The 14,054-nt window shown below is 39.9% G+C and overlaps 1 protein-coding gene across 5 annotated transcripts in view; it reads right to left on the reverse strand.

Moving 5' to 3' along the window:
• Nucleotides 1-565: 565 nt before the first annotated feature.
• TAB3 (TGF-beta activated kinase 1 (MAP3K7) binding protein 3) overlaps nt 566-14,054 on the reverse strand; it is a 43,992-nt gene continuing 30,503 nt past the window's right edge. For all 5 annotated transcript variants that reach the window (XM_038156244.1, XM_038156273.1, XM_038156254.1 and 2 more), the window contains 4 exons: nt 11,091-11,251; nt 8,893-8,986; nt 7,255-7,338; nt 566-5,090 (listed from right to left, as the gene is read on the reverse strand). In XM_038156244.1, the coding sequence (XP_038012172.1) occupies nt 4,942-5,090; nt 7,255-7,338; nt 8,893-8,986; nt 11,091-11,251 (488 nt within the window). In that variant the 3' untranslated portion in view covers nt 566-4,941. The remainder of the gene's footprint in view (nt 5,091-7,254; nt 7,339-8,892; nt 8,987-11,090; nt 11,252-14,054) is intronic.

Below are 14,054 nucleotides of genomic sequence, written 5' to 3' on the forward strand. Positions count from 1 at the left end.
AGGAAGGCGCTGAAGGAGCTTCAGTGTGTGTGAGCAGAACCCAGCAGGGCACAGCTCCAGAGAGCCCGAGCCACGGAGCCCTTCAGAGTGCCTGCCCTCGCATTTGTGCCCTTCCACCTCCCCACGCCCTCCCAGGGCAGTGCCTGTCCCAGAGGTGAAAGCAGCAGAGGGTTCCTGTGCTGCAGGCACTGGCCACGGCCCCCAGGTGCTAGAGCAGGCAGAGCTGCTCTCGTAACAACCTTCTGTCAAGGGTAAGGGACAAGGGCTGAGGCCAGCCTCACACTCTGAACATGCCGTGTCCTGTTCCCACACCAGAAGCTGCACAGAATATCCATCAGCTAAATGGCATTCTTGCTCATTCGCATTCGTGGGAACAGGACTTGGACCCAGTTCAGTGTTCAGCAAATGCCTAATGATCACCAAAACAAAAACCCCAGAAGCCCTGAAACAAACTTGCTACAGCTACAGGTCCAAGTGGGAGACCAGAAACAATCAGGCTATGAAGGCCAAAAAAGGCTGTACTTTAAAAACGTTTCCTACTACATACAAGAACAAATGCAGGATGTGATGTTTGCTTAGTTTTATTAATTTATTTTTGCAGGAATCTGCAACTTGGAGTATGCACTTTCTGGAGGTACCATGCATGCATAGCCTCTGAATGCTTTTATACAATTTCATCTCTTAGTAATAAGTTCATTCACAGCATACACAAATCTAGAATGTAGACACCATATATACAGGATTAAACAAGATCGTGTCTTCTTTTTTAATGAAAAAATTTAACAGGGTTTCACACAGCAGGAAGTATGGATTAGATACACTGGTGCCACCATAAATAAATAAGTTTCAAGAACACAGTTTTTTTAAAATTGGTTTCAAAGATACTGGAAATCCAGGATTATAATATTGCATTAACTCCATTGATTTCTGATTATTCCAAGAAAAATATCTGCATTTATGGACATATACAGCAATGAAAGCCCCAACTGAAGAAATGTGGCAAAACTCAGTCATGTCTGGGTTCATGTAAGATTGACTTTTTGAAACAGAAACAAATGCAGCTGCACACAGAGACAGTACTGACTGTGAGATGTGATACCTGTGCATGTCTTCCTTCCTCGTGGGATTTGGAGTCACTGCAGTACAGAGCACACCAATTCTCTGGTACCAAACTGGCTGTTGAATTCATTATGTCCAACCATCCACTTCTCATCAGGATAGTCATGTTCACATTCTAGGGCATATCACGGGATTTTAAAAGAACTATCATCCTGATGACAAGCTTGTTTTTAACATATTTAATATTCTCACATTCTTTTTAAAAACATTCTTTATTGTTTTTATTTTGTCCCCATTTCAACTCAAGTATTTCTATTTCAGTTTCAAGGGATTTTACAATCAATATTAAATGCAGAAGTATTTAGAAATCGAAGTGAGAGATGTATAGCTGGGAGAGATAAAGTAACTGAGAGAAAAGCTGGGTTTAAAAATAAAACCAAACGTGATTCAGTAGCATATCATAATCAGAAAGTACTGAGACCAGCTCTTTTAAGAATTATTACACCTTTTCACCACACCTCCCATTTTTCAAGGGAAACACACACATACCACAGACACACAGATACACAATTCAATCTGATCTAAGACTACATTTTACAAAGTACTTCCTTTCCTTTTCCTTTCCCACCCCCTTCCTCTTCACCCAAACAAGACTAATAATTACATCAAATTAAAAGTAGATCCAAAGTTCAGGATTTCTTTTGGTTTACTATGTTCGGAATAATTTTCCACAAGCCCCACTCTAAATAAACTTTTAAAGAACTACAGTAGTATCCTATAATTAAAGGGAATTCATCTTAATAGCACAGTAAATATAAAATAAGCTTTATAAAATTTCAATGAACAGTGAGATCATTTTGAATAACTGAATGTCCAAGTCAGTTACAAACTCTACCAATCTAGTAGCATGGCTGAGGGAAAGCTCAGTCATTAAGGAGAAAAGAAAATACAAGTAGTGCATTAAATCAACAGCATCAGCATCCCAACATTCTCTCTCTCACTCACACACACAAGTTTTATACAATACAGTGCATTTTGTTGCCAGCTGACATTAGGGTTTTATGTGCATTCAATAAATATTCCATAAACCAATCTTTTTGGTATAATCTACAATTCAGTTGGGGTTTGAACGGCATCACCTGCTTTCAGAAGGAAAATGGATCTTCCAATATTCAAAATACAATTACATTCTAACAAACTAGAAATATTCAAGCACCATGTCAAGTCTTTACTATTGAAGTTTGAGTATGGGCATTCACAAGTAAAAGAATACAACAGAAGGGTGTGGTGGTTTCCTTTGTTTGTTTGTACAAGCAACAAATGAGAGTAATTGAAAAACCCAGTAAAGTCATTGGTACAAGGGACTTATTTTTCAATTTAATGGTGCTCACTCTTCCAATGAGTCTCTTGCTGTGGTGGCAGCCCTCCTTCTCTTCCTCTGGTGATTGCAAGTCTCCATGTAAGGTTATTGCAGTTCAGGGCATTTTTGGACTGAATGCATATCTGCACCTCCTCCTTTGAAAGTAGCATCTATTCTGTCTGAAAATGGCACAATTGTGTTTTTGCATGACACCCCTACTCTCATTTGCTGACTGTCACTTCAGTTGCTATCTTTTTTTGTAATTCCAGCAAAAACAAATGCTTCTAGAACTTCACCAGAAGTACAAAGGAACAGAAAATTGAAATAATACAATGGCAAAGGCATCAGGACAGAAAAGCCATGAAGTTACTGGTATTGTTTGGAGTCATTCGTGATACAGCTGATAACAGCAATGCTTCTGCTCCTCTGTTTTTCTAGTTCTCAGTTTTGTCAAACTGTCCACTGACATGCACAAAATTAATACTTGGCTTTTAATTTCAGCTGACAGTAACTTTCTTACCCCCTTCCACATGTGATGAGCTCCCCTCACAACAGTGTAAATCACTAGGAAGGAAGGAAAACTATCTCTGATGCCTTTGACTTAGTTTTGCTCATTGGTGGTGCACAGTGATTGCTGGAGATCTCTTAGCTTATTTTAAATTATCCTGAAGATTTAGTGCAAGAACATATTGAAAAATGCCAGATAAAATATTGGTTCCTCATCTAAGATCAACAGTTTGGTTCTTACTGTTGTCTTTATAAACTGTGGGGAAAGAAGACACCAGATTGAGCAATGCAGGCAGGATGAGCTTTTCTCCACCCACCCCTTGCAAATGCTGCTTTATTTTAAATAAGGATTCAGACATATGATTGTTCTACCACAGCTTAGCATGTTATCACACATCGAGTGAACTGTGGTAATTGACAATATAGATGTGGCTGCCATGAGCTAAGAACAGCTTAAAATTAAGTCGTTTTGAACTCTCATGGTAAAGTTAATAGCAAATTTTGCTTTATCAAGTCAATTACCATAATTCAGCTGAAGTGCTTGGCTGATCTCTGAATTGTGATGAAGTTATACCATAAAAACTCAAATGCACTGTACCAGCCTCTGACCAGTACACAGAACACCCTACTCAGTCACACAGCTGTGTCACAGAATCATTCAGCTGCCCAAACCCAAGTTCGATCTCAAAGTATCGAGTGCTTTATTCCAGCAGCCTGAAGCATTCAGACAGATTGAACATCACCTTCAGAATACAGTGTTTCGTAGGCAGATAAGTACCAGTAGGATTTTCAACTGCAAGTCTTGTGTTCTTTAACCTATGACAAATATTTCCTGACCAAAAGAGAAAGAATGCGGTGTGTAATTCTTCAGGATCTGGCATCTGCTATTTTGTACAGGCTGGTTTATTAATAATGTGCAAATAAACCTTTACTGAAGAGCTGATTAATCATTTTTTCAGCTAACTTTGATCTGGGGCACAAAGTACCTTCTGTGCTGTAAACACCATGAATTCTTCACAAATTGGAAGCTGAAAAGGCCTAAGGAACTGGGTATAAACTCTTCTCAAACACAACTATGGCTGAGCCCAAGTCTTCCCAATGGAATTTGGAGTAGCCTGTGTATGGCATATCTCAGTGTGCTGACGCACAGCACGGGCTCAGAAGGTTGGACAGAGAAGCATCCTTTGAGCTTGGAAACACGACGGCCCAATGAAAGCATGCAGCAGGATTTTCATCCGCAACGCGGCAGAATTCATTCTCGGTTTATTACCAGTGTTGACACAGCCAGGTGGGCACTGTACAAGCAAACGGGATTGTAAAAAATCACCTCTGATTACACTCTCTTTAACACTCACACGGTTCCTCATTTAGACACCTCAGGTCACTATTTCAAACAGCAATTTTTTGTAGACATAAGTTACCCTGAAAAAAAGCAGCAATTACAAATACCCTTCTCCTTGTTTTTTTATACATTGCAAAATTTATCATTGCATTTACCTGTCTTCTTTTTCAGTAGCTTACAATCTAGAAGCACAGGGAGCCTTTGTTTTCCAGCTAGCTGTGGCCAGGTTAAGTCAGCTCTGGCTCTTCAGTTTTTCTGGTTAAGTGTAACACTTCACACCATTACTAAGAGTCCTATAATTTTCTTTAAAAAACAGTAGTTTTGGGTTGGTTGTTTTTAGAGCCACTAAGCAGTAACTATAACCACAGGAATAAACACCAGTAGTTATTTGCTTTCCTGCATACATTCTTCTCAAAATTAATCCTTTTACATTTTCGGGTTTCATTTTCTGCTTTGCTCACTACAATGGGAAGGAATTTAACCCTTAATTCATTTCTTTTCTAGTGCAGCAGAAGCAGAAACATCCTAACACATTACTCCCACCCCTTGCAGTATGAAGATTGTTGACTGGCAAAGGCCAGGCAGGTGGACTGAAAGGTTCCCCATGTTTCCTTCTCTTACAGCTGTTGGCTTGAGAGCCTGTGTTCAACCCAGTGCAGCCCTTTCCTGAATTTCAGGTGTATCGTGGCATTTCACACTGTTCACAGCGATTTAGTGCTGGGTGATTTAGAAAGGTGCAGCTACCACAATTCCAGGGGGCCCCTTCAAAGTCTTCATCTCTTGGCTGAGTCCGTGGAGTCTGTTTGGAGCTGTTTTGATGCTCTAGAGAAAAGCCAAAAGAAAACATTTTATTTCAGAAGAGAAAGACCAACGGTCAAGATCACACTACTGAAAGGTCACCTAATTAAACAGTCTATCTTAAAATTAACATGGAGCACTTCTAATTCAGTTTGTGAAATCTGAATATTTGAAGTATTTCACTTCTGTAAAGAGCCACTTAACTGTGACACCTTATAACCAGCAAGAGAACTCATCCCTGCTAGGTCACTGATGCTGCTAAAGCTTTAATAGCTTAAAGCAGACAAGTTTGCTACTGGCACTGCAGCACCACCCTGTTAAGGTTTACACACAGCAGTCTGTTTCCAAATATTTAACTACAATAACCTTGCTTCACCTGAAAGGGAAAACTACTTCTAACTTATCTGCTTCAAGCAATCTGACAAAACACATATTATTTCTAGCCTTAATTCAGGCTGAAAAAGAATACAGTCTAAAAATAAAATGACAGGCCTATTTCAAAACAAGACAATTCTTCCTCATGCCTTTGAAGCAGGGATATATGTACATGAATCAGCATTTAAGTCTGTTTTCACTCATAAAATCAGTACGTAGGCAAAGACACAAAAGGCCTTAACCCACAGAAACATTCGGTTTTCCATATCTCCTGACACCACCTTGATACCTCAGGTCATCTACCATCAGTAAGGAATACTCCCAGGATGTGGAAACACGTTAGAAAACGTTAATAAATATTAACATTAACACATACCCAGAAGGTATGGCCAGGATACCCAGCTGCTAAACATCTGTGAACTCATGTCTAATAAAAGCCTGCAGTTTGTAAGTGCACACAAAGTAATCTGCAGCTGCTGCCCCCCACCTGCTAAGAAATGCAGCAGACCCTGACAACAACCTTCGTGCAGACAGCACCGAAGTCTTCAGAGACAAAGGAAATAAAAGTAACCTCTTTGCTTAGATGCAGTCTCCAGGCAAGAAGCTGCACAGTCACATCAGCAGTGCTTGACCTCAACAAATTCCTCGTCAGCCAGGCAGTGTGGGCACTCGACTGCGTTCCAGTGACTGGCCAGATGGCAGCACAGAGCACACCCTTGTCTGCCCACATCCGTCTGTCTGCCCACGCTTTCAACAGCCCAATATTAAACAATATTTATTATTTAGGAAAAAAAATGATGCCTCCATGTAACAATCCAAGCTCTGAATACAGTACAACAGCCCTACGACTGATCTCTAATAAGCTGGCAGACAAAACCCTGAAGCTCGTTGTACAAATCCTTACAAGGCACTATCTTCCTAAGTGCCAAATAAAATCACTCATTTCACGTGAGTTTTGCCCGTTATTTTGCTTTGAAGTAATACATTAAATATGGTAGTGTAATTCAGAGAATGCCTTCAAGCACCACAAAGTTAACAACTCCTTAATCAACCGCATGATCACTGCAATTCAGGGTGACTCCAGGCAGGCACACCAGGCTCACCTGATGCTACTGCTTTTCTGGACACTACCACCTAACGCAGGGAACTCCTCAATGCAGGGAACTCCTCCCAGCATTATCTTTTCTTTAAGCCACAAGCAGCAGTTATAGGCCTTCTCTTTCTTCTAAATTTCCACACAGTAATAATTTTATTACATTAAGGGGTAAAACACTTGCTTCAAAAGAGGGGGGAAAATTTCTAATATGAATTCAAAATTCACCTACAGAAAACTTTGTGGAGTGTTATCAGCAACCAGAACTCATTTACAAACTTTGGAGTGTCAGGGAGAATGTAGGATTACTAATTCAGAAGAGCTGCTTGCTTTCCACTAACAAGTGCAGTGCATGCTAGTTACAGCAAGAGGAGACACAATATTATACATCTTATCACACATAACATTTTCAGGGAAAAGACAGCTGTTTTTTCCATATCAGAGCATAGGATCCCACACTGGCTATTTCAGCTCTTTTTTCTAATAGGGAATAACTATTTATAATCAAGGTGGTATTAACAGAACATTCATTCACAACAATCTGCCTGAGGAAAACAAGTTGTAGCCAGGATTACTGGACTTATAGAAAAATGTTCTGGTTTGAATTATAGACAGAAAAGATAAATAACTAGAGCTGCTTCCTGTCACCACAGGGATTGTTTAAGAAGAAGAAAAGCTCACTCAATGCATGTTGGTTTTAATGCCTGTTTGTTGACCTACCTTTTTTATATGGCTTTGGTGGCACAACTGGACCAGGCTCTATGTTATCATAGAAGTTACATGTGGCTTTCGGATCAAAGTTTCCTGTCAGAAAAGAAAAAGAAAGAAAGTGTAACTTGAAGATTATTTAAATGCCTATACCAGTGACATGAACATTCAAAGACTTCTTATTTTATACTTCTTCTTATTATGACATTATATCTTAGCTTTTTCTCAAGTTTTGTCACATATTTTTAGTTTTCTGTCAATCATAGTAATTTTTAGCAGAGCAATCCCATATTGAAAAATCAACTCTAGCTCAACATTTTGCATTGCTGTGAAAACATGTGAAATGCACGTCTTCCTCCAGGATACTTCCTTGATAAAAAAGGACTCTGCATACCCTAATCTGTTTGATTCTATTCAAGACAAATTTCTGCTACAAAAAAGACATAAAAACCCTAGTAAATTTTAGTTTGCCAGCCTCTTGGTTGCAAGTCATAGTTCAGTTGTGTATTACTTGGCCACAGCCTTTGTCAGCAAAATGTTAAAACTATAAGTGATGTATCTTCACAAAGGAGTAATTTTTTTTTAAATGCTCTTGTCAAAGTCACTTTATGTCACCACTTTACTGCTAATGGAATTTAACTTGGCCAACAAAAGTATTAGCAAGCCAAGTTTATTAGGCTGCAATTGAAAAAACACCCACCTTTCAGAGGTAAGTTGTCACTGCTAATATAAACTGAACTCTAAAAACTCCAAATATTCACATTTAAGCACATGCCATATTAGAACCATAGGATCATTTAGGTTGGAGAAGACCTCAAAGATCATTGAGTCCAACTGCTACCCCAGCACTGCCGAGTCAATCACTAACCCATGTCCCCAGGAGCTGCATCTGTAGGTTTTTTAAATACCTCCAGGGATGGCAACTCCACCACTTCCCTAGGCAGCCTGTTCCAATGCTTGACAACTCTTGCCCTGAAGACACTTCCCCTAATATCCAATCTGAACCTGCTCTGGTGCAACTTGAGGCTATTTCCTCTCATCTGCTGCTTGTTACCTGGGAGAAGAGACTCCACCTCAACACAGCTTCCTTTCACATCACTGTAAAGAGCAATGAGGTCGCCTTGAGCTTTCTTTTCTCCAGGCTAAACACTCACAGCTGCCTCAGCCATTTCTCATCTGACTGACTCTCCAGGCCCTTCCCCAGCTCTGCTGCCCTTCTCTGGACCCTGTCCAGCCCCTCAATGCCTTTCCTGTAGTGAGAGGCCCAAAACTGGACACAGGATTTGAGCTGTGGCCTCACCAGTGCCCAGTACAGGGGACAATCCCTGCCCTGGTCCTGCTGCCACACTATTGCTGGTCCAGGCCAGGTGCCATTGGCCTCCCTGGTCCCCTGGGCACACCTGGCTCATGTCCAGCTGCTGTTCACCAGCACTCCCAGTTCCTTTTCCTCCGGGCACCTTTCCAGCCACTCCTCCCCCAGCCTGTAGTTCTGCCTGGGGTTGTTATGATGCTTGTTGAACCTCATAAAATTGACTGCGCCCCATCAGTCCAACCTGCCCAGAGCCCTCTTCAGAGCCTTCCTAACCTCCAGCAGACTGACATTTGTGAACATATCCAAATGGTGTTTCTTTAAAAGTATCAATTCAATACCTCTAGATTGAAGGAGATCAACTTCTTTCAGTGTACAGTCAACATTTATCTGGAGTTGTCTGTTGAGGCTTCTCAATCTGGTCATTTCCTCAGGCTAGAAAGAAACATCCCAAAATAGTAATTGTGGGAAAGTCAGCATCTTATTTGAAATAGAAATAACATTGCTATATGTTAACAGCTTTATTAAAAACTGAGTATAGATAAAGCACTGAAAGAAGCCCAACTGTTTGGCCCACTAGCCCTAACTCACTTGCCCTCAAAAACCGTTCTTCTATTGGTATGTGAGGAGGAAAACAGACAAGTTACTTAACATTAAAATTCATTAGTAAGATGACATAGCTGAGCTCAAGTTTATAAAACCACACACGTTACTGAATTCTGTATAAATGGATGACTTGCTACCCAAGTCTGCATCAAGATAATCAAAAACAGAATATAAACTGCAGCCCACATTAACTATTACTTGCTTATAACTGAATGAGGTCACAAGTTTATTCATTTGCATCAACCCAAGGAGCTCCGAGAAGCCCAACCTTTTAGCTCAGTATATTTAAATCATTCAATGATGAATGACTGCAATTATTTTTAACAGCATAATCCGTTATTGAAGTGCATATATTTGCATATCATTAAGAAACCCTAAGTTACTGGAATGGAAAGCTTTCTTAATGCTAGCATCATCAATCACTGACGTATTTTATCCTAGGGTACATTCCAGCATCACAGTCACAAAATCACAGAATATTCAAGGTTGCAAGGAACCTCTGGAGATCATCTAGGACTTTGCATCCTAGAAGTTTACCAAATGGGCCAAGCTTGGCTTCCCCTTGGTGAATCTACGTGACTGCTGCTGACCACTTTCTTGTCCTTCATGTGCCTGGAAATGGCCAGCAGCATTAGCTGCTCAATCACTTTCCCAAGGATCAAAGGGAGGCTGACCAATCCATAGTTCCCCGGGTCCTCCCCTTTTTGCAGACATCAGTGATATTTGCTCTCCTCTAGCCTTTGGGAACTTTCCCAAACACTGTTAATGAACCAAAGGTTACCTGGAGTGGCCTTGCAATGACACCTGCCAGCTCCCTCAGCACTCACAGGTGCATCTCACTCAGGATTATGACCTCGTGTAGGACTGCTTTGCCCAAGCATTCCCTGACCTGATTCTCTTCCATTAAGGCTGTACCTTCCTTGCTTCACACTTCGCCCAGGGTCTCTGGGACCTGGGATTCCTGATGGACTGTAAAGACTGAACCAAGAAGTTCATTCAGTATCTCAAGCCTTTTCCATGTCCTACAAAGCCATGCCTCCCAACTTGCTGAGCCCACATTTTCACTGGTCTTCTTGCTGTCACCTAGGTGGTAACAGAAGCCTTTCTTTTGGTCTTTGAAATCCTGTGCCAGATTCACCTCCAGTTGGTCTCTGGCTTCCCTAACCTCATCCTGGCACACTCAGTGCCTCTGCACTTCTCCCAGGTTCATCTGAGCCAAATGCTGCCCTGAAACAGGTGAGACACAGAACAGCCACAGCAGCAAAGCAGCCAACAGCCCTTCTGTGCCTTCCAGCCTACACCTGTGTGCATTGTTTGTGTCAATACAGCCAGTAAGTCTGAGCTGATTTGCTTAACAACTACACACGGTGGAAGCTATTTTTCAGCCAGATGAATTCCCTTATCAGAGCCACACACATGTTTGGGCTAGAGTCACTTGCAGGTGGAAGTCACACAGATAAGAAGAACTAACAAGGAAAAAAGGAGAGTTCCAACTATTTCAGGCAACACCATCACTGAAAACTTATTTGGCACATCATGCACATACCAAAAGAGAAATACTGTCTATAAGAAGCAACAACTCAAACAATAAAATAGCTTTTTAAAAACAAAAGTGAAACCTTCCTGCATGAACACCAAGCTCCATATGGCTAAGGCTTATTGAACACTTAGACATACTTTTATTGGTTGCTAAGAAACCAAGTATAAAAGCACATGCATACAACCTTCTGAAGTTTTGTTGGGAACACCAAGAAACTGCACACATACCCATCTCATCAATGACAAGAATTAGCTTATGACAAGTCAAGTACTTAAAGCATTCCCAAAGACAGAAGATTTTATACTTAGAAGTATTTTTGAACAGTACCTTAGTTGCATCAAAACACAAAAAATAAATGTGTATGTTGAATTAAAATACTAACAAATTGCTTACTGTGGGAGTTGCAGTTGTACAGCTGACTCTCCGAAGCCGCCTCTGCATCAGATCATGCTCCATGCCATTGACTTCAGTCTTCAGGCGTTCAAGCTCTTCTTTCTCAAGCTTCAGTTCCTTTGCTAATCTCTCCATCCTTGCTCGTTGATGTAACAGCAAGGCTAGTGTTTTACACAGAAGAAATAGTTACTAGCACATAAAAACTTGAACACTGAATTCTTAACTTACGCGTGAGATTCATGAGTGACCCTTCTGGAAAAAAAAAAGTGATCACAGACATGCAGCCAAATATCAGTGTGAAGATGCTTTCATGCCAAATGAACTACAATTTAGAACAAAGTTCTTCCAGAATAAAAACACATTTTATACAGTAACTTGAAGTTGTTATTACCATTTTGGTCAAAGCTTCCTTTTTTTTTGCATTTGGTCTTTCTCGTCTCAAAAATACAAAGGCACCTGTACAAGGAGACAGCTTCTCAGGATGAAACAGCAACCTAGTTACACTAATACTCTACTGACAAAAAAAATATACCAGAGGGAAGATCAGCAGGTAACACACACTTCAGACCTCAACAGCAGCTGACACACCAGCCAAATGTCAGTCCCAAATTTGTTTTTTTCACTGCTATTATAAACTGTAGTATAACTTTTAAGTAGTCTTAGCTTTTCAGGAAATATTGTAATCCTCAATACTGTAAGTTCCCCAGAGTTCAGAGGGAAAACTATAGAGCTTCAACAAAATAAACTAGAGAATCCAGAAAATAAAAAGTTGAGTCAGTTCAGTGCTTCAGATCCTAATTTTATCACAGACCGATTTCTCCACCCTCTCCCTGCTGTTGAGTTACTCCCTCATTTTCACCATGGTACTGAAATTTATGACTCTCAGTCACAAACTGATGTTGGGCTCCCAGAGGACCAAAGGAAAGAATTTTGACTAGCTAGAAGATGATATTCAGTTTCCTAAAGAAGAGTATTTCTCAGTATTTCATCATGATGCAAAGCTGGCCAAGTCAGTGTGATGCTTAATCCTTTCTGATCAGGCTGGTTTTACCTGATTGAAGTCTGCTAGGACAGAGAAAAATAAGACATTTGATGTGGGTACTCAGACAAACATGCTGCTCATGTAACAATGTTCAAAGCAAGGACTCTGTAGAATCTGCAAAATGCTACTTCATGAAAAGTCACAGGTAGAACTTGCCCTTTTCTTCATCCCATCCAACAAAGGCAAAGGAAAAGCACACACTATCCAAGAATATTAACATAAGAGCTAAAGAGAATTAGAAAAATAAGTAACAACATGACAACTTACTGCAAAAGAAGAAAACCCCAACCTGTTAGAAGCAGATATCAGTATTCCACACAAAAATGTAGCACTGTAATTTGGATTTTGTATGGATTCACCAATTCATGGCCAACAAATAAACACCAAAGAGCCTAGCCAAGAATAACACCAGGTGTTTTTACATTACAGGCACCAGAATTATTGAACAGAACTGTTCTCTACTTTTTCAAGTAGCGTTAAGTCATGCAAGCAAAATTAAGAAAAAAGTACAGATATCAGACTGAATGATTTTCCACTATTGTTAGCAAACCCTGTCTCTGTGTGATTCCTTCTACTTAACACGGTGTGACTACATTTCAGAGCTTCACATTATACTCTAGTACAACTCATCAAATATGACTCATATTACAAAGAAGCAAAGTACAGAAACCAGAATGAATTTCTGGTTACACTTTTCATGGCTCACATGCCAGTGAAAATTGAAGAAACTTGTTCCCTAAATTAAGCTGTTAAATATACTCTTTTCTAGGACTCCTTTGTGGTAGTAAAGAATAAAATGTTTATTCTTATATAGTTTATTTCTATCAAGAGCTCAGAGTGCAGCAATTAAAAAAAAATCTGTTGCTACAAATGCAAACACCCCAAAAAGCATATACTAACTGGATTTATTTGGTTTGCTTTTCAGAGACACAAATCTAGTGGAAGGCACAAAGGCAAAACCAGGTCTTACATTTCAGAACATGTTTTTCACAGCTGTGTGAAGCTACTTGCATTTTTCTCACATAAATGACAACCTCTACTGAAGCTGTAACAGTAACACTACCAAACAAAGCACAAGGCCTCAGTTACAGACCTACTGGCACTCATTTTTACTGAAGAACTGGGTCTACAGAATTTCTAACTGGGTCTATGAGGTACAAAACAGCTCTGCTGATGGGCTAGAAGAGCTCAAAAGGCAGCAGGTGAAATAAGAAATCAAGACCTACAGAGTAGCACCAGAAGTTCTCACTTCAGCTCTCTGAAGTGAAACAAAGGCTAGAAGGAACAACAGAGGAAAAGACTCTTCTTTCCAAACATAAATCCAGAAAATGCCTGTTGCAGGTTATCATTCTGTCACTACCCAAATGACTGGTTTGAATGCTTGCAGATTGATTCACTTGCTCAATTTTAAATGTTTCAAATCTACACAACAGATTACTCCAAGAAAACTAGTTTTCAGCTTAGAGTTAACTTCGCATTTTTTTTGGTAACTGAATTACCAAATTCTTCATTTATATATGGCATTAAAACTATGTATTACCCCTGTGCAGCAGAACACATATCCTAAAATTTGTCTGCCAATCTCCTCTTCCTCTTTGAAAATTTGAAGTGGAAGAAGTGAACTTTTGATTTAAGTTCTTCAAAGTAATTATTTTATTACCTTTAAAAAATACTTGTATTGACAAAGTTTTTTTAACTGCGTTCTTATCTTTCTCTCTTCTCTTTCACTTAATATTCTTCAATCTAAACCAAATGCAGAAGCCAGTGTTTCAGGTGTTCTAAACCACTTCAATATGGAACAAATACAAAACATTATAAAAATCCACATGTACATTTATGACCCAGTTCTTCAATGCAGAATTGGCAAAACTGACACACAGTACATGAACAAACTACTTATTGTTAACTGCAGTGTTTTAAGG

This window comes from Motacilla alba, chromosome 1 (genome assembly GCF_015832195.1).
Source record: "Motacilla alba alba isolate MOTALB_02 chromosome 1, Motacilla_alba_V1.0_pri, whole genome shotgun sequence".
Classification (NCBI taxonomy): Eukaryota; Metazoa; Chordata; class Aves; order Passeriformes; family Motacillidae; genus Motacilla; species Motacilla alba.